The 22,000-nt window shown below is 35.9% G+C and overlaps 1 protein-coding gene across 2 annotated transcripts in view; it reads left to right on the top strand.

The window, feature by feature from the left end:
• ME1 (malic enzyme 1) overlaps window positions 1-22,000 on the top strand; it is a 226,597-nt gene that overhangs the window by 84,183 nt on the left and 120,414 nt on the right. For both annotated transcript variants that reach the window (XM_054492838.2, XM_054492839.2), the window contains exon 5: window positions 5,390-5,551. In XM_054492838.2, coding sequence (XP_054348813.1) covers window positions 5,390-5,551 — 162 coding nt within the window. The remainder of the gene's footprint in view (window positions 1-5,389; window positions 5,552-22,000) is intronic.

Here is a 22,000-nt window from a genome sequence, read left to right as displayed (position 1 = left end):
GAAAAAAAGTCTGTTAATTCATTTCTTTTATCATTATGACTTTAAGTAGTTCATTTGACTTACCTCTGTAAGTGAGCTAATGAAAATAAAAGTAATAATAGTACCTGACATTTGGTAGCATTCTGAATGAGACTTTTTACATGGATTAACTCTTATAATAATAATAATTGATTGAGGAAAGAAAGGCACAGATGGGTTACAAAGTAGCTTAAGATAGTGGTGGGAACTGCATGCAGGCCCCAGAGCTGGCCTCTGAATCCCTGTTCTTAGACACAGGGCTATGCCATCTTCCTTGTCTAAGGGAGGTGAGAAGTGTTTGTTCTCCCTTTGGTTCCCTCTTTCTTTTCTGTTGAGTGCCTAGCAACTTTGTGGTATCTTTTAGTACCAGGATGGAATAAATCAATGCCTTTTGGTGGTACAAAGGCACTTCAGCTATAACTTCTGAATGTAAGTCCGTTAATGATCTTTTTAAAATTATTTTAATTTTTTAGAGACAAAGTCCCACTATGTTGCTCAGTCTGGTCTTGAACTCCTGACCTCACGCAGTCCTCCTGCCTGAGCTTCCCAAAGTATTGAAACTATAGGTGTGAGCTACCATGCCTGGGTGATCTTTCCTATTTGAGACATTGTGGCTGTAATTGATTAATTTGGTTCTCTAGGGCTCATGCTAGGAAAACTTGTAAATTAAAATGGTTTTTATTATTTCCAGTGTCCTCAATTTTTTTTTTTTTTTTTTTTTTTTTTTTGCTTTCTCCACCTAAGTTGCTTCCTCAGCTTTTCTGCTATCAACAAGACCATGTTATCCACAGATTCTGGTCTTAGAAACTACCCTAAGAAACATCTTAATTGTATAAAGCATAAATGTCTGATCACCTAAGGATGTTTACTTTTAATCAGGAATCTAAAGAAAATTTAAGGAATCAACAAGTTGGCCAGAAGTGGTGGCTCAGGCCTGTGATCCCAACACTTTGGGAGGCTGAGGTGGGTGGGAGGATTGCTTGAGCTCAGGAGTTTGAGACCAGCCTGGGCAACATAGTGAGACTCCATTTCTAGAAAAAATTTAAAAATTAGCTGGAATGGTGGTGCATGCCTGTAGTCCCAGCTACTTGGCATGCACCCAGCTACTTGGGAGGCTGAAGTGGGAGGATCACTTGAGCTCAGGAGTTCAATTCTGCAATGTACTATGATCACACCACTACACTCTAGCCTGGGCAACAGAGTGAGACCCTGTCTCAGAGAAAAACAAATAAACAAGAATTAACAAGTCAATAGAGGAAATAGTTCTGCAGTAGAGAGTTCTAGTCAATATCCCTGTAATCATAACAGCTAGGCAGTAAGCTATCACACCATGTTTCTTGTTCTTCCAACTAGCTGATCTCTGCATCTTTAACTTTATTCATAGGCTACTTTTATCCTTTGGACTCTTAAGATTGGGCCTTTACTGATGTTCTTATCCCTAACTATGCCCTGTTTTATTTAAAAATCTTAGCATAGTGCCTGGCACATAGTAGGTACTTAGTAAATGGCAGCTATTGATTGTAAAAGAATGCTGAAGAAAGATAAGTGTATCTTATATGGTCTCTACTATATACTTGAAAGTATCCATGAAATAAAGGCAATTATTAGGCAAAATATAATCAAAATGTGTGGTATTATAAGTGCCTTATTGATTCATTCTGAGGAGAACATTATTTAGAGAAGGCTGGAATAGTTAAGAAAACTTTTCTAGCAAAGTCGGAACTTAAATCCAGCCTTTGATAGTTAGAAAGGGAAGAACATACTATTCTAAGAAGGGAACAGGTGAATGTAGGTATCAAGTTCAGTAAGAGAATGGGGTGTTTTTAGACAATAAGGAAATTCACTGGCCTGACTAAAGCTGAGTGTTAATATTGGAATATAGTGGAATTAAGATTGTTTAAGGGGTAATCAAATTATTATAAAAGGTTTTGAAATTCAGGAAGAGATTTAGATTTGAAAAAATAGAATGTCATATTTAACAAGGAAATTACTTTATATAAGTAATATTTGAAGAAGGTTCACTGGAAACAGATTTTAGAATAGTTTTAAGAAAGCAGGAAAAGATGCAAAGGTTCTGCATTTAGGTAGGCTACAAGAGGATGGGCCTTGGGAAATTAAATGAAGGGATGAAGACAGGACACATGGAGAGTATCTTTGTGTGTTCAGAAGAAATCTGCGTATTTCATACAGAAGTTTCTATTCAGGTAATGCCTAGATAATTTGTATAGTGGGGTGAAGATTTAATTTCTGTAAAACAGACATCACTGATAGAATTGTAGTTGTCTTACTGATATTAATCCTGCAGTTGTGACTTAATTATTGTACAGAAAACATCCAACTGCTTCATTTTTCTGAAGCAGGAGATAAAGTAGGTTAAAAAAAGCAAGAGAATATTAATTTAGTGATAAACTACGTAAGTGACAAAATTTTTTTTCTTTGAGAGAATTCTTTTACTGTTAAAATTTAGTCTTTTATATGGAAGTATTTATGAATTAATGCTATAAATGTACGTTGTAATAAAGCATAAATATCAAATGTCTCAAAACATATTTTAAAAACTTCTCAAACTACTACATATCTAAATGTTCATGTATATGTATATAATTAAATAATATAAATAGCTCTGAGAGAAGAACTTAGGGAATAAAAGTTATGAAGAAATAAGAAATAATGCACTTCTTTTTTTTTTTTTTTTTTTTTTGAGACAGAGTTTTGCTCTTGTTGCCCAGGCTGGAATGCAATGGTGCGATCTCTGCTCACTGCAACCTCCGCCTCCCAAGTTCAAGCAATTCTTCTGCCTCAGCCTCCCGAGTAGCTGGGAGGCTACTTGCCACCATGCCCAGCTAATTTTTGTATTTTTAGTAGAAACGGGGTTTTGCCATGTTGGTCAGGCTGGTCTCAAACTCCTGACCTCAGGTGATCCGCCCACCTCGGCCTCCCAAAGTGTGCTGGGATTATAAGCGTGAGCTACTGCAACTGGCCCGCTTTTTTTTTTTTTTTAAATGTTCAAGACATATATTTAGTTTAACATAGATAAGCTGTCAAAAATAAGTGAAAAGGTATGCCACTTGAAATCCCTTTTTCAGAATTTTGAAACCAAATAACAACTCTCTGTGTTTAAGCACTTTTGATGAAATCTGGAAAGCATTTTATAAATTATTATTCAGGTCATAACTAAGCTAAGCTAAATGACTAAGCTAACTAAGCTAAATGACAATATTACTCTCCTTATAAAACATATCATTAAAAATATTTGTAAGTATAGGCAGGCCAACTGGACTTTACCTATGTAAAGATCACATTCATAAAAGTATATATTATCAATGATATGTAAAAGTACCTCTATTTGTGGTAACACAATAAATAAAACTGTCTGTTAAATAAACATTAGAAGTATTAGGACTTTGAAAATTTGGCCTTAATTTAATTTAAAAAACAAAGTTATAGTTATCTGCAGTATTTATCTTTTTTACCTTAAATCAGGGCTAAGTTAACCCAGTAGTATCGGATTGCTTCCTCCAAAAGAGCATCACATATTGATCCATTGCTATTTGACATGGAAAATCTTCCAAAGACAAATGTGTAGAATATGCAAAAATGATTTTCACCTACCTCCCAAATGTATTTGCTTTTAAGACAGTTTTTCAAGAGCTGAATAATATAGGTGAACAGGAAATTAAATAAAATATCTTAGAAGTATATTTTAAAATATATTCTGCAATGTGGTATGGTGAAAAGAGCACTGTACTAGGAATTAACATATGTGAGTTTCTGGTTCTTTGATATTAACCAAGTAAATCACTTTAGGCAAATTATTTCAGTTCTCTGATTTTTCAGTTAACTAATTTATAAAATAAGAGGAATAGACGGAATATACTTTAGATTTCTCTTTACAGCTAAAATGCTATAACTTTATAATTAGCTCTGGTGAAATAATAGTAATAATAGCTATAAATTTTTAAGAATTTGTAATGTACCAGGTACTGTGGTAAGTTCTTTATATATCATGATTTCATTTTATGTAATCATAGTTTTATTCAATTTACTAACATTTATTGATTGTTTACTGTGTGCCAAATGCTGTACTAGGTGCTGATGTACAGTGGTAAGCAAAAATGCCTGGTTCCTAATTTTATACAGCTACTCTGAAAAGTACCTTTGTTACTCCCAATTTACCAATAAGAAACAGAAGCTTAAATTCACCCAAGGCCAAATAACTGACATATTCCCACGTTTCTCTGAATATGATGATTGTAGCAGTTTGTAGACTATCTAACAAATTGTGTTTCATAAGATTGGTTTTGTTTAAATTCATATAACTGACATGAATCACAAAGATGTTCAATAATGATATCAAATTACATAGAATTAAAATCTCCACATGATTAAAGTATATGCTTCATAAATATTCAAGTTAATTAGAAATAAACTAAACAGGCTGGGCACGGTGGTGGCTCATGCCTGTAATCCCAGCACTTTGGAAGGCTAAGACGGGTGGATCACGAGGTCAGGAGTTTGAGACCAGCCTGGCCAACATGGTGAAACCCTGTCTCTACTAAAAATACAAAAATTAGCTGTGCGTGGTGGCGGGCGCCTGTAATCCCAGCTACTCAGGAGGCTGAGACAGGAGAATTGCCTGAACCTGGAAGGCAGAGGTTGCAGTGAGCTGAGATTGTGCCACTGCACTCCAGCCTGGGCGACAGAGCAAGACTCCGTCTCAGAAAAAAGAAAAAAAAAAGAAAGATAAAAGAAAGAAGGAAGGAAGGAAGGAAGGAAGGAGAGACAAAATTCATTAAGTCTAGTGGAAAATTTTCAGGTAAGAGAAGTAGCAGACTCTACTGGACATGTTTCAAAGATATCAAGTGATTATAGAAGTTAAGGAGAATGGGTCAGATTGTTTTAAAAATAGGAGGATAGTGCCAGGATACATAAACTAAAGATCAGAGCATTTAGGGCAGAGGTATAACCTTCTCAATCTCTTCAGTAACTATGCAGTACTTTACTAAAAGGACACTCTTGCCCAAAACCACCCTACATTTCTTTTGGTTCCCAGTCTGAGCTCTTATTTCCCTATACTTTACCCACTTGCTCCTCTTGACTGAAAACTTAAGTTATTTGGTATGTTTGAATCTTTATGTACACACTTGCCCTTCTTCTTTCAATAACCTAAGTAAGCATATTTATAAATCAAGTTCATTTCTTCACCCTCTTCTTCCACAATTACAATTCATAAAATCTTTTTCATATATATTCAATTTATGTTTTTTAACAGCTTAATATTTCACTAGTAGTAACTTCAGAAATAGAGTCAGAAATTGTGTCTCAGGATTTGTGAAAACTTGTTAATAGGTAATTTTTCTTTTTCTTCTAGGCCATTGTGGTGACTGATGGAGAGCGTATTCTTGGCTTGGGAGACCTTGGCTGTAATGGAATGGGCATCCCTGTGGGTAAATTGGCTCTATATACAGCTTGCGGAGGGATGAATCCTCAAGAATGTCTGCCTGTCATTCTGGATGTGGGAACCGAAAATGAGGTAAATAATTTACGTCTATAAGGCAGCTATGTACCTTTAAAAATGGCATCAATTCTTGCATTTTGAACTTATTCCAGGAACTTGATGAAATTCATTCTTTTTTGTCTGGTTCTCTTTCTCTCTCCAAATCTGCCCTTTACTGTTGTAAGAAAATTACTTCTCCTGTTCTCCTTTTCCCATCTTTATAACGTGATTAATCTTTTATCTGCTTCCCTAGTGCCTTATGTTGCTTTGATATATATTTACACCATTATTCTATAGAGTATATGTTTTACTTTAAGACAATAGTTTAAAAAAAATTTTTTATTATATAGGAACTAATCCCATGGGATTTATTAAATTTAATCAGTCTGAAATATTCTTGTTTTAAAAACCATATTGAACCTAAAGTAGATCATTTGGAGTTTAACTTTTCTCATTCATGACTTTATATTTTAGAATCTTAAAGTCAGATGTTAAGTACTACTTTTTTTTTTGCTCTTCGTTTACTGCTAATATTTAGGATTAACTAGCTAACTAGATACTAGAAGTTAAACATCAAATTCTCTGAAATAGAAATGAAAGATAATAGTCAGTTAAGGATGAACTTTTAAAAAGTTATTTACAAATTTCAGACCTAGGTCCCAAACAGATATATCATCAAATAAGACCTTGACGCAAATACATACATGCATTATGTTTATTTTCTTTGTCTCCTTCTAAAACAATTGAAGATATAACTTTTGATCTATAAGTAATATATAACTTTTTGCTCATGCAAAAATATATTTACGATAGTGACTTAAACAGTTATGTTTTTAACCTACACATAGAAAGTTACAATATTTAACTTGATCTGTGCATGAATGCTCACTTAACCTTTATCAAAGGATACATTTTGATAAAAATACATTGCTTATCTGGCATTTTCCTTTCTAATACCAATAGAAATGGCTTAAAAATTATCAAAGCTGGCCTCTTTAAACAATTGTCCTAAAATTGTGTGTATACATTGAACATTAACAGTTCCTCTTTAAGCCAGGAGAGGTGGTGTGTACCTACAGTCCTAGCTACTCAGGAGGCTAGGAGGTAGGAGGATTGCTTGAACTCAGGAGATTCAGGATGCAGTGAGCCATGATCACGCAATTGGACTACAACCTGGGCTACAGAGTGAGACCCTGCTCTAAAAAATTTAAATTAAAACAAAATAAATATATTTCTTATTTTAAAAATTGTTCTGTGATAAGTTGCATTGAAATAAAACAGTTTATTTATGTATTTTTTATTTTTTATTTTTTATTTTTTGAGACAGAGTCTTGCTCTGTCACCCAGGCTGGAGTGTAGTGGCTGATCTCTGCTCAATGCAACCTCCGCCTCCCGGGTTCAAGCGATTCTCCTGCCTCAGCCTCCCGAGTAGCTGGGACTACAGGCACATGCCACCATGCTCGGCTAATTTTTTGTATTTCTAGTAAAGAGGGGGTTTCACCGTGTTAGCCAGGATGGTCTCGATCTCCTGACTCTGTGATCCGTCCACCTCGCCCTCCCAAAGTGCTGGGATTACAGGCGTAAGCCACCGTACCCGGCCTATTTTTTTATTTTCTTTAAGACAGGGTCTCACTGCCGTTGCCCAGGCTAGAGTGCACTGTCATGATCATGGCTCACTGCAGCTTCACTCTCTCATGCTCATGTGATTCTCCCACCTCAGCCTCCCAAGTAGCTGGGACTACAGTTACATGCCACCACAGCTGGCTAATTTTTTGTTTACATTGAAATCAAATTTTAAAAATCACAAAAATATATAGTATATCTTAAAAATTCTGTGGAGAAATGAGGAGGAATATATAATGACAAAACAGACATGCAAAAATGTTAGAATTTGCCTCTTTTTTTTTTAAGAGATAGGATGTTGCACTGCCACCCAGGCTGTAGTGCCATGGCACTATCATAGCTTCTTGCAGCCTTAAACTCCTGAGCCCAAGTGGTCCTCCTGCCTCAGCCTTTCGAGTAGCTGGGATTCCAGGTGTGCACCACCACACCAATCTAATTTTTTTTTAACCTTTTTTTTTTTTTTTTTTTTTTTTTCTTTTTAGACGGGGTCTTGCTATGTATGTTGCTCAGGCTGGTTTGGAACTCCTGGTATCAAACAATCCTCCTGCTTCACTGGGATAACAGTGAAGTTTTAAACAGTTTTAAACCTTGGCCATTTATTGAGATTGTTTGTATAATGTGGACATTAAAAAAAAAGCTGTGCACTAGTGAAACTGTAACGCTAGGACTCTTGCATTGATAGATTATATTATATGAAAGAATTGATTTCATGAGAGAGATTGTATTATATGAAAGAATTGATTTCATGAAAGTAGGTCTTAAAATAGCCAAATTGATGGTTGTCTTGAATTTTCCACATTATCTCTGTTTAGTGTATGTTTCTTTCCTGTTTTGGTATTCATTGCTTTTATGTTATTACATTTCTATCCAGTATCTTACTTCCTCAGCCTGCAGAACCCATCCACCTATCCTTCACGAAATTTCTTACTTTACCCAGCTGTAGATCTAGCTTTTTTTTCCTCTCTTTTTATTAAGACATGTCTGGTTCATACTACATTTCAAAATTTTTAGCTGATAATTAGAAAATAATCTGATTATCTAAATGAATCTACGGTTAAAATGCTGTGTATTATTTGTAGAGATTTTGCTTACTGCCATTCGACTTTCAGGAATATTAAGGGCAGAAAATTAAGTGAATGGTGAACTTTTAACTCTTTGACAGGTCACCGGAGAATACCTTTGTCACTTTGAGAGTGACAAAGGTCTTTGAGAGACCTTTCTGAAACTCCTCAAATTGCATTTGGTAGATTTAATTGAATTAGACCAACATTGAGTACCTACTCATTATGTTAAGTGAAATAAACCAGGCACAGAAAGACAAATATCCCATGTTCTCACACCTGGGCTAAAAAAGTTGATCTCATGGAGGTAGAGAGTAGAATGATAGTTGCCAGAGGCTGGGAAGGGTGTGTGTATGTCAGGGTAGAGGGTGGGAGGATGAATAGAGGTTGGTTAATGGGTACAAATATGTCAATTGAAGGAATAAGTTCTAATGTTTGATAGCAGAGTAGGGTGACTACAGTTACCAACACTGTATTGTATATTTCAAAATAGCTAGAAGAGTTGAAATGCTACCAACACATAGAAATGATACGCAAGGTGGCTGGGGGCGGTGGCTCACGCCTGTAATCCCAGAACTTTGGGAGGCCAAGGCGGGCGGATCACCTGAGGTTGGGAGTTTGAGACCAGCCTGAGCAACATAGAGAAAACCTGTCTACTAAAAATACAAAATTAGTTGGGGATGGTGGTGCATGCCTGTAATCCCAGCTACTCGGGAGGCTGAGGCAGGAGAATCGCTTGAACCCAGGGGTAGAGGTTGCAGTGAGCTGAGATCATGACATTGCACTCCAGCCTGGGCAACAACAGCAAAACTATGTCTCAAAAAAAAAGAAAAGAAAAGAAATAATACTCAGGATGATGGACTCCCTAAATACCCTGACTGGATCATTACACGTTCCATGCATGTAACCAAGTATCACATGTACCCCATAAAAATATACAAATTTATGTATCAATAAACAGATTTTTAAAAAGTATTGAATATCTGCTATCTATCAAAGCCTAAGCAAAGCCTAGATAATATCGGAGTAAGAAGATTTTGCCAGCAGGATGCTCTGAATCTAGAAGAGGAGATACACATGTAACTAGTTGCAGTATGTATTAATTGCTTTCTTTGGTAAAGGCTTTTGAAGGCATTTAGCAAACCAATTCTCTGACAATTATTATATCCTCTTGTTACTGGTGAACAAAGAATTGGACAAAGCACACAATGCAAGGAAAGAATAAAGCAAGAAAAGCAGAGATTTAATGAAAATGAAAGCATACTCCACAGGGTGGGAGCAGGCCCGAGTAGCCGCTCGGGGACCTGGATACAGAATCTTCTCAGGTCCAAATACCCACTAGAGGTTTCCCATTGGCCAATTAGTGTTCACCCCATTTAAATGAAGTGGTGGCCTGCAATCAGTCTGATTGGTTGCAGAAAGCAACCAGTCAGAGGCTGAAGTGAAGTTACAAAGGTCACACTCCTAGCAAACATCTGATTGGTTGTGGAAAGCAACCAATCTGAGGCTAAAGTGAAGTTACAAAGCTGCCCTTCTATGCAAATGAAGACTTGGCCCACAGTCAGTGTGATTGGTTGGGGACAGCAACCAATCAGAGGCTAATGTGAAGTTACAAAGTTACACTCCTATGCAAACGTCTGATTGGTTGCAAAAACCAGCCAATCAGAGGTACTTTCAATTTCTCATCTGCCAGCAGAAAAGCTAGGGGTTTGCAAAGGGAGTAGCCTCTGGTCATTTTGTACTTAGGCGTAGAAAGTTAGGATTTTCCTTTCAATTTTGTTCTAGGAAGTCAGTGCAAAACGGCCTTAGATTCCCCGCCTCCAGACCCTATTCTCCTGCCTCATTCTTAGTCTTAAACTCTGTATTACTGTTATCTTCTTATAACTTGTCTTTTTAAATAAATCATATTTTGGGAATTTAATTGTAAAAATGTATAGTAGTAAATGATCAATTAGAGTTCTTGTTCTAAAAGGAGAGTAAATTATTTGTTCCCTTTATAAAAGGTAGTTTAGCTGTACCCAGAGTTAAACTACAACATTTACAGATATACGTTCTCTTCAAGACTGCCCTTATTTCTGACATCAGTTGCAAGTTGAAGAGCTTCCCAAAACCAACTTCAGGCTTGATAATTTGCTAAGACTCAAAAAACTCACTGAAAGCTATTGTACTTACAGTTACAGAGTATTATGGGCGAAAGATACACATTAAAATCTCACAAAAGAAGAGATGCATGGGGAAGAGTCTAGAAGAGTCCCAAATGTGAAGTGTCCATTTTCCTATAAAATCAGGACATGTTACCCTCCCAGTATGGATATGAAATATCAACATGTGTCCCACTGTTCAGAGTTTTACTGGGGTCTATTACCTAGTCGTGATTGATTGATTGATTGATTGCCCAGGTGGTTGAACTCAGTCTCCAGGTTGACCGATACTGTATGACGCAAAGGCCCTACCCCAGATCACATGGTTAGTCTTTCTGGCATGGCCAGCCTTCACCCAGTGACTCTAGGTTATGGTCGCTAAGCTACTAGATAAAAGGATTAGGCCCTTATTCAAACTGGTTGAATGCTTGTCAACTGTCACCAGAGTCCATCCACAGAATAAATAAAAATATGAGGCAAACAGACAAAAAGGAAAATAGATGTAAATTTTATTGTTAATTAAGCAGAATTAAGTTTTAAGCTCAGATAAGATTAAGGATTTGATCATCAAGCTTTTAAGGAAATATAGTTCCTATGCTATATAAACTGTCCCAGAGCATATTAAAATTGACAGCTTAACATTTCAGTTTTTAAAAACAGCATAACCTTGATATCCAAACCTGGTTAAAAAAAAATAGCACATAACAAGAAATTGCTAATTAGTCTCATATTTACCCATGCTCCCAGTTTCACCACTTACTAGTGGTGTTTCTGTGTTTTGCTCATGTAAAATGAGTACTTAGCTCATAGAGCTGTCATGGTTTAATACATTTAGAATGCTTAAAATTGTGACTGGCATTTTGAAAGCACTTGGTAAATGTTACCTCACGTGAACATAGATGTAGAAGCAAAAGTTCTTTATAAAATACTGGCAAGTAAAATCTTGCAGAATATTTTAATGTTGAAATAATGTTTGAAATCTATTCAAACCATTAGCTACATCATAATTAATGGTGATATATTAGAGGCATTATTTTAAAAGACAGGACACCCGTTATCACTGCTGTTTTCTTTTTTATTATTCAGAAAATTCTAGCCTGTGTAATAAGACAATAAAACAAAGGAGATATAACTGACAGGAAAAGAGAAAATTATCATTATTTATAGGTAATATGTTTATTACTGAAACCCAAGAAAACCAACTAAAAAGTACTGTGGTCAAATTATAGCACTCAGTAAAGTGGCTGCTTATAAAACAAATATTCAAAACTTAATAGCTTTTCTATGTACTTGTAATAACCAGTTAAAAATTAACTCATTCACAGTAGCAACAATATTCTATTCTGCTATTCTTCTAATGTTATATAGTATTTGACATTTCTAAGCAAAGAAATAATTACATATTATTTGGTTAATCAGAATAATTAATTTTGGGGCAAGTATTTTTTTCCAAAAACTGAACAAGGTGTGTTGCATTTATTAAGCAAAATATGTTTTCATCTTTGACTCAATTTGCCCTTAATTTTATTGACTTTTGGGCTACACATATCAACTGTATTCCGTTAGCAATACAGTACTTTTCAGGATAAAAATAGAAGTTGTTTAAGATTCTGGATTAACTTTTCTGTTGCTTAAAATAGATAGAAATGCTCCAACATATTACTTTCTCCGTTTGAGCTCTTGGAGTTCAAAATATGTTAGTAATATTGTAACCTGTAAAACATCCTAATCTAAATTTTTATGGTCTTTAACTCATAATGTGTGTGAAGAATAGAAAAATATTTGGAATCAACTGAGTTGCCACTCATAATGTTCTTATTTTATTCATTCTGACATTTTGTTTTTTGTATTTATTCTTTCACTGCTGCTTTTCTGAGAAGACAGGAAGGAAAACTTAATTATGACTGAGTCTATGAGTTCGTTTAAAATGTAATGGTGTTTTTATGTAGTGGCAGTTTCACATATGGAAAACTGATTTTAGTCAAAATGTTCCTGTAGGACTAATTTTTAATCTTCATTGCTTTTTTGAATCTCTGCATAGTTTTACACTTAATAATAAAAATATAGAAACTGCTTGAAAATATTACTTAGTTTCTTACCCAGAATAACCTAGCAAATTTTAATAAAAGTAAATCCCCTTTAAATACAAATTATAAATGTTTTCCTCTTTTATCATACCTACATGTACTGGATAGTAATGAAAATAGAAACGGAATTAGCTGCCAGTAAATAAGACAGTCTTCACTTGCCATAAAGATACACTTGCCTGACTGCTTTTAAGTTTCTGCAGCTTTCAACTAAAGGAAATTTAAGGAACTAAGACACCAAAACACAAGTACACAGAAGTATTTGGCTAAAAAATATTCTTTTTTTATTTTTATTTTTTATTTTAATAGCCTTAAGGGTACAAGTGGTTTTTGGTTACACGGATGAATTATATAATGGTGAACTCTGAGCTTTTAGTGTACCCATCACCTGAAAAACATTGTACCCAATAGGTAATTTTTTATCCTTTACCTACCTCCTACCCTCCTCCCATCTGAGTCTCCAGTGTCCATTGTGCTGCTTTGTATACTCCTATGTACCCATAGCTTAGCTCCCACCTATAAGTTCACATGTACCCTAAAACTTAAAGTATAATAAAAAAAAAAAAGAAAATATGCAGTATTTGGTCTTCCATTCCTAAATTATTCTAAATTATTTCATTTAGGTTAATAGCCTCCAGTTTCATCCAAGTTGCTGCAAAGGACATTGTTTTATCCTTTCTTATGGCTGAGTGGTATACTACGATATACACGTGAAAATTTTCTTTATCCACTCATTGGTTGATGGGCACTTGAGGTTGATTTCATATCTTCACAATTGTGGACTGTGCTGTGATAAACATACATGTGCAGGTGTCTTTTTGATATAATGGCTTCTTTTCCTTTGGGTAGACACCCAGTGGTGGGATTGCTGGATTGAATAGTAGATCTACTTTTTGTTCTTTGAGAAATCGCCATATTGTTTTCCATAGATGATGTACTAATTTACATTCTCAATAACAATGTATAAGTTTTCCCTTTTTACCACATGGTGCCAACATCTATTGTTTTTTTGACTTTAAAATAATGGCCATTTTGATTTTGTTAAGATGGAAAATACTCTTATTCTTTAAGTTAATAATACTAAGTATTAAATTAGGTAGGGTGTTTGTGTTTATATTTTCATCTCATTTTTCATCTATTATTTCACAGTCCACATTTTCTTTAATTGTGAAGCAGTTGCTATATAAAGTTTACTTGTTACCTGAAGTAAATTTTCTTTAGAGTATGTCATGTTTAATTCCTTCTTTTTTTGCTGTTGCCAAATCTTTTCATAGAAATTATGTTGATTTTATGTCTATTTTTCTTGTATATGACTAATATTGAGGCTTGCTATTTGACTAAAAATAATTTGAGTAGATGTTCCTTGTGTTCCCTTCATGCTTGTTTGGACATTATTATGTCTTAAAGAACCTTTTCATGTGTTATATGGGATATTCTTTTTTTAGGGTTTTATTGTAACAAAGTGCCATAGACTAGGTGGCTTAACCGACAGAAATTTATTTTCTCACAGTTCTGGGGGCTGGAAGTCCAAGATCAATGTGTTGGTAGGGTTGGTTTCTTCTGTGGTTTGTGTCTTTGACTTATAGATGTCCATCTTCCTCTGGTGTCTTCATACAGTTTTTCTTCTGTGTATGTCTGTATCCTAATTTCCTCTTCTTTTTTTTTTTTTTTTTTTTTTTTTGAGATCGAGTCTCGCTCTGTTGCCCAGGCTGGAGTGCAGTGGCATGATCTCAGCTCACTGCAACATCTGCCTCCTGGGTTCAAGCAATTCTCTGCCTCAGCCTCCTGAGTAGCTGGGATTACAGGCGCCCACCACCACGCCTGACTAATTTTTGTATATTTAGTAGAGACGGGGTTTCACCATCTTGGCCAGGCTGGTCTTAAACTCCAGACCTTGTGATCCACCCACCTCAGCCTCCCAAAGTGCTGGGATTACAGACGTGAGCCACTGCACCCAGACAATTTCCTCTTCTTAAAAGGACCAGTCATATTGGATTAGGGCCCACTCTAATGACCTCATTCAACTTAATTACTTCTTTAAATACTCTGTCTCCAAATATGTCACATTCTGAGGTACTGGGATTAGGGATTCAACATACGAATTTGGGGGCAACACCATTCAACCCATAGCACATGGTCAGTCCTCAAGAGGTCACGGGCAGAATGAGTAGGAGAATGTCATTTCTGCATATTCTTTGCTTATTAAACCATTGCTCCAGGTCTCAGCTTTTCTGTGTCTAGTTTTATGTTTAGTCTGGCCTCTGGTTGATGTGTACAGTGTACCCTTGCCACTTCAGACAAGTGATCCTGTATTGGAATGAATACCAGTCATCATTAGTAAAGCCAGGGGAAAGAAGAAAATTCTCAACTCCCAGGATTTTGGCTTGGAGTTTCATTTGCTTGCTCTTTGTGGTCTCATTTTGCCCCACCCTCTCTAAATTAGAAGATCATAATAGATTTTATCAAGAATTTATTTATCTATTTCCTGAGACATTACACTAGTGCCTTGGGAAAGAGAATGGGGTCTTTCTTTAGTTTGATTTTATACACAATATAACTAGCAGGAACTCCTTGAAATTTTTAGGTAAATTTTAGAAATACTGATTGTATAGAACAAAATAGAAAATTTATTTAAATGAGACAGAAACCTAGTAGGAAGTAGAATGGTTTTATTTTAACTTAATAATACAAGTTCGAAATAACTTAATAATACAAGTTCTCACCACTTCAGAATTATCAGGGGCATGTGTTAAGAATGCAGAATTTTGCACCCCGCTCCAGACATACTGAATCACAACTAAATTTTAATCATTTTTATTTCTAGCACTTTTTAACAATCATGCCAGCTCATATGCACGCTGACATTTTAGTGGTACTGGTTTTAGACTCTTACCTGAATGTGATGGTTACTTTGCTTATTCTTATTGATGACATGAGCCAACAAAACAGCAAAAGTTATGTATTATTTCTTTATAGAATCCATAACAAAAAATGAGAAATGGTAACAAAGAAAATAATTTTCTGTAAATTATAAATAGAGTTTAAAAATAAATGCAAGAATGAGGAATAGTTACATTAGTATAGAAGATAAAGGTGTATAATGTTCTTAATATTTAAGGAATACTTTCAGGTCAGTAAGAGAATATTAGGCTCAGTGACTCACACCTGTAATCCCAACACTTTGGGAGGCTGAAGTGGGAGGATCACTTAAGCCCAGGAGTTCAAGACCAGCCTGGGCAACATAAGCAAGACCTTGTCTCTGCAAAAATTAAAATAAAATTAGCCAGGTATGGTGCCTGTAGTCCTAGTTACTTGGGAGGCCAAGGTGGGAGGATTCCTTGAGTCTGGGAGTTCGAGGCTACAGTGAGCTGTCTATGATCATGCCACTGCACTCCAGGATATACAACAGAGTGAGAGCTTGTCTCTAAAAAATAATTTTAAAAGAAGACATAAAAAAAGAGAACACTTTAAAGTAAGTAAGAAAATGTCAAATCTCCACTATACAAATTGCCTAAGGATATATGGACACAGATAATTTACAAATGAAGAAATAAAAATGGTCAATAAACTTGTGAAAAAATTCACAACAGTAATATAAAAGAAATATAAATGAATGCTACTTGAGAACAGTTTTGTGCCTACGTGCCACACAGAGACACACATATAGCAGGTATAGATATGAATTTATTGTAACTTATTATATATTTATATGTATATTTCATGATATAGGCATGATATGAAAAGATACCTTATTTGAGACTGCAACAAAATAGACATACTTATTATATACCACTGGAAGTGTGATGAGGTGCTGTTAATTTATTCATACATTCTAGGAGAGCAGAGTACCAATACAGACGTTTGTCTATTGACACGAAAACCTTCATCATATATTCCTTTGTGAAAAGAGGTTAAAATATACTCTATGCTATCATCCCAAATTTGGACAGATAATCTTATATATGCATAGATACAAAGAAAAGGACCTGGAAGAATATACATCAAGGTGCTAATGTTGGGTAGTTCTGAATGGGTAGAGATTATTGGTATTCTTTGGTTTTAATTTTACTTTTCATGCTCTCAAACATTTCTGATAAACAAATATTGCTTTTGTGATGACGAAAATACTTGTAATATTAAGACAATATTTTTAAATTCTCAGACACATCAGATTGTAAAGATAGAAATGTGGGAGACAAAAACAAGGTGAGATTTGATAGTGATTGCTATTAACTTCAAATAAATGGATGCTTCAGTTATAAATTCTGAAGGGTCCAGAATTGAGATAATGTTAATAGTAAGATAATTAGTATAATTATCAACATATACCCTCCTTATCTCCTTTTTTGAGCTCTCTTATATTTCTATATGTCTTGTTCTTTACTTTTTCCCCAATCTTTTTCCTTTTCTCAGGCTTGTACATTTTCATAAGTCTTCAGTGGCACCACATGCATTTAGCATAACACCTAGTGCTAAAGAAGTTCCACCCTTTTTTAAGTGCTTCCTTAATACCAAGTGTTTATTCTCTAACAGTGATCTATTGAGTGTTTGCTCCTGACCATAAGAAGTTTTTAATCCAGTAAATTAATATCACTTCTGTGCCAGTCTACTTTGTCTGTGGAACCATTATCAAAATTGAATAATGTTGTTAAATTGCTTTTTGTAGATACTAATTTTTTTGTCAGCCAAATCTCTGAGAATGCACTAATTATTCAAGCCTTAATTATCTTAATTAAATTATGAAATAAAAAAACTAATTTTTGATGGGGACATTATTATGATTGGAAGAATTTTTTTATATACTTTAAGTTCTGGGATACATGTGCAGAACATGCAGCTTTGTTACGTAGGTATACATGTGCCATGGTGGTTTGCTGCACCTATCAACCCATCATCCACATTAGGTATTTCCTAATGCTATCCCTCCCCTTGCCTTCCACCCCCTGACATGCCCCGCTGTGTGATGTTCCCCTCCCTGTGTCCATGTGTTCTCATTGTTCAATTCCCACTTATGAGTGAGAACATGCGGTGTTTGGTTTTCTGTTCCTGTGTTAGTTTGCTGAGAATGATGGTTTCCAGCTTCATCCATGTCCCTGCAAAGGACGTGAACTCATTCTTTTATATGGCTACGTAGTATTCCATGGTGTATATGTGCCACATTTTCTTTATCCAGTCTAACATTGATGGGCATTTGGATTGGTTCCAAGTCTTTGCTATTGTGAACAGTGCTGCAATAAACATACGTGTGCATGTGTCTTTATCATAGAATGATTTATAATCTTTCGGGGGACCTGCCCCGAAAATCACGTAGGTTCTTTTCTATTTTCCTAAGCATTGGCTGACTTGAGAAATAAAGGGACAGAGTACAAAAGAGAGAAATTTTAAAGCTTGGCATCCGGGGGAGACATCACACGTTGGTAGGATCCGTGATGCCCCACAAGCCACAAAAACCAGCAAGTTTTTATTAGGGGTTTTCAAAAGGGGAGGGAGTGTGTGAATAGGTGTGGGTGACAGACATATCAAGTACTTAACAGGGTAATAGAATATCACAAGGCAAGTGGAGGCAGGGTGAGATCACAGGACCACAGGACCGAGGAGAAATTAAAATTGCTAATGAAGTTTCGGGCACCATTGTCATTGATAACATCTTATCAGGAGACAGGGTTTTGAGATCAACCGGTCTGACCAAAATTTATTAGGCGGGAATTTCCTCTTCCTAATAAGCCTGGGAGTGCTACGGGAGACTGGAGTCTATTTCACCTCTGCAGATTCGACCATAAGAGACAGGTATGCCCCGGGGGGGCCAGTTCAGAGACCTACCCCTAGGTGTGCATTCTCTTTCTCAGGGATATTCCATTCTGAGAAAAAGAATTCAGCGATATTTCTCCCATTTGCTTTTGAAAGAAGAGAAATATGGCTCTGTTCTGCCCGGCTCACCAGTGGTCAGAGTTTAAGGTTATCTCTCTTATTCCCTGAACAATTGCTGTTATCCTGTTCTTTTTTCAAGGTGCTCAGATTTCATATTGCTCAAACACACATGCTGTACAATTTGTGCAGTTAATGCAATTATTACACGGTCCTGAGGCGACATACATCCTTCTCGGCTGACAGGATTAAGAGATTAAAGCAAAGACAGGCATAGGAAATCACAAGGGTATTGATTGGGGAAGTGATAAGTGTCCATGAAATCTTTACAATTTATGTTTAGAGATTGCAGTAAAGACAGGCATAAGAAATTATGAAAGTATTAATTTGGGGAACTAATCAATGTCTATAAAATCTTCACAATCCACGTTCTTCTGTCATGGCTTCAGCCGGTCCCTCTGTTTGGGGTCCCTGACTTCCTGCAACAATAATCCTTTGGGTATATACCCAGTAATGGGATTGCTGGGTCAAATGATTTTTCTATTTCTAGATCCTTGAGGAATCGCCACACTGTCTTCCACAGTGGTTGAACTAATTTACACTCCCACCAACAGTGTAAAAGCATTTCTATTTCTCCATATCCTCTCCAGCATCTGTTGTCTCCTGACTTTTTAACAATTGCCATTCTAACTGGCATGAGATGATATCTTATTGTGGTTCTGATTGGCATTTCTCTAATGACCCGTGATGATGAGCCTTTTTTCATGTTTTTTGGCCACATACATGCCTTCTTTTGAAAATATCTGTTCATATCCTTTGCCCACTTTCTGATGGAGTGTTTTGTTTTTTTTCTTGTAAATTTAAGTTCCTTGTAGATTCTGGATATTAGCCCTTTGTCAGATGGATAGATTGCAAAAATTTCTCCCATTCTGTAGGTTGCCTGTTCACTCAGATGATAGTTTCCTTTGCTGTGCAGAAGCTCTTTAGTTTAATTAGATCCCATTTGTCAATTTTGCTTTTGTTGCCATTGCTTTTGGTGTTTTAGTCATGAAATATTTGCCCATGCCTATGGCCTGAATGGTATTCCCAAGGTTTTCTTCTAGGGTTTTTATGGTTTTAGGTGTTATGTTTAAATCTAAATCTTTAATCCATATTGAGTTAATTTTTGTATAAGTTGTAAGGAAAGGGGTCCAGTTTCAGTTTTCTGCCAGTTTTCCCAACACCATTTATTAAATAGGGAATCCTTTCCCCGTTGCTTGTTTTTGTCAGGTTTGTGAAAGATCATATAGTTGTAGATGTGTGGTGTTACTTCTGAGGCCTCTGTTCTGTTCCATTGGTCTATATGTCTGTTTTGGTACCAATACCATGCTGTTTGGGTTACTGTAGCCTTGTAGTATAGTTTGAAGTCAGGTAGCATGATGCCTCCAGCTTTGTTTTTTTTTGGTTTGTTGTTTTTTTGGTTTTTTTTGCTTAGGATTGTCTGGGCTATATGGGCTCTTTTTTGGTTCCATATGAAATTTAAAGTAGTTTTTTCTAATTCTGTGAAGGAGGTCAATGGTAGTTTGATGGGAATAACATTGAATCTATAAATTACTTTGGGCCCTATGGTGATTTTCATGATATTGATTCTTCCTATCCATGAGCATGGAAGGTTTTTCCATTTGTTTGTGTCCTCTCTTATTTCCTTGAGCAGTGGTTTGTAGTTTTTCTTGAAGAGGTCCTTCACATCCCTTGTTAGCTGTATTCCTAGGTACTTTACTCTCTTAGTAGCAATTGTGAATGGGAGTTCACTCATGATTTGGCTCTCTATTTGCTTATTATTGGTATATAAGAATGCTTGTGATTTTTGTATATTGATTTTGTATCCTGAGATTTTGCTGAAGTTGACTATCAGCTTAAGGAGTTTTTGTGCTGAGACAATGAGGTTTTCTAAATATACAATCATGTCGTCTGCAAAGAGAGACAATTTGACTTCTTCTTTTCCTGTTGGAATACGCTTTATTTCTTTCTCTTGCCTGATTGCCCTGGCCAGACCTTCCAATACTATGTTGAATAGGAGTGGTGAGAGAGGGCATCCTTGTCTTGTGCCAGTTTTGAAAGGGAATGCTTCCAGCTTTTGTCCATTCAGTATGATATTGGCTGTGGGTTTGGCATAAATAGCTCTTATTATTTTGAGATATGTTTCATCAATACCTAGTTTATTGAGTGTTTTTAGCATGAAGGGGTGTTGAATTTTATCGAAGGCGTTTTCTGCATCTATTGAGATGATCATGTGGTTTTTGTTATTGGTTCTGTTTGTGTGATGGATTAGATTTATTGATTTGCATATGTTGAACCAGCCTTGCATCCCAGGGATGAAACCGACTTGATCATGGTGGGTAAGCTTTTTGATGTGCTGCTGGATTCGGTTTGCAAGTATTTTATTGAGGATTTTTGTGTCAATGTTCGTCAGGGATATTGGCCTGAAATTTGCTTGTTTTGTTGTGTCTCTGCCAGGTTTTGGTATCAGGATGATACTGATCTGATAAAATGAGTTAGAGAGGAGCCCTTCTTTTTCTATTGTTTGGAATAGTTTCAGAAGGAATGGTACCAGCTCCTCTTTGTACCTCTGGTAGAATACGGCTGTGAATCTGTGTCTGGTCCTGGGCTTTTTTTTTTTTTTTTTTTTTTTTTTTTTTTGGTTGGTAGGCTATTAATTACTACCACAGTTTTAGAACTTGTTATTGGTCTATTCGGGGATTCGACTTCTTCCTAGTTTAGTCTTGGGAGGGTGTATGTGTCCAGGTATTTATCCATTTCTTCTAGGTATTCTAGTTTATTTGCTAGTTTATTTGTAGAGGTGTTTGTAGTATTCTCTGATGGTAGTTTGTATTTCTGTGGGATCAGTGGTGATCTCCCCTTTATCATTTTTTTATTGTTTCTATTTGATTCTTCTCTCTTTTCTCCTTCATTAGTCTGGCTAGCAGTCTATCTGTTTTGTTAATCTTTTCAAAAAACCATCTCCTGGATTCATTTATTTTTTTAAGGGTTTTTCATGTCTTTATCTCTTTCAATTCTGCTCTGATCTTAGTTATTTCTCATCTTCTGCTTGCTTTTGAATTTTTTTGCTCTTGCTTCTCTAGTTCTTTTAATTGTGATGTTAGGGTGTCGATTTTAGATCTTTCCCCCTTTCTCCTGTGGGCATTTAGTGCTATAAATTTCCCTTTAAATACTGCTTTAGCTGTGTCCCAGAGATTCTGGCACATTGTGTCTTTGTTCTCATTGTTTTCAAAGAACTTATTTATTTCTGCCTTAATTTCATTACTTACCCAGTAGTCGTTCAGGAGCAGGTTGTTCAGTTTCCATGAAGTTGTGCGGTTTTGAGTGAGTTTATTAATCCTGAGTTCTAATTTGATTGCACTGTGGTCTGAGAGTGTGTTTGTTATGATTTCCTTTCTTTTGCATGTGCTGAAGAGTGTTTTCCCTCTAATTGTGGGGTCAGTTTTAGAATAAGTACTGTGTGGTGCTAAGAAGAATGTATATTCTGTTGATTTGGGATGGAGAGTTCTGTAGACGTCTATTAGGTATGCTTGGTCCAAAGCTGAGTTCAAGTCCTGAATATCCATGTTAATTTTCTGTCTTGTTGATCTGTCTAATATTGACAGTGGGGTGTTAAAGTCTTCCACTATTATTTTGTGGCAGTCTAGGTCTTTTTGTAGGTCTCCATGA

The sequence above is a fragment of the Pongo pygmaeus genome, chromosome 5 (assembly GCF_028885625.2).
Source record: "Pongo pygmaeus isolate AG05252 chromosome 5, NHGRI_mPonPyg2-v2.0_pri, whole genome shotgun sequence".
NCBI lineage: Eukaryota > Metazoa > Chordata > Mammalia > Primates > Hominidae > Pongo > Pongo pygmaeus.
Note: the sequence above shows the minus strand (reverse complement) of the source record. Positions and strands in the feature narration are given on the sequence as shown.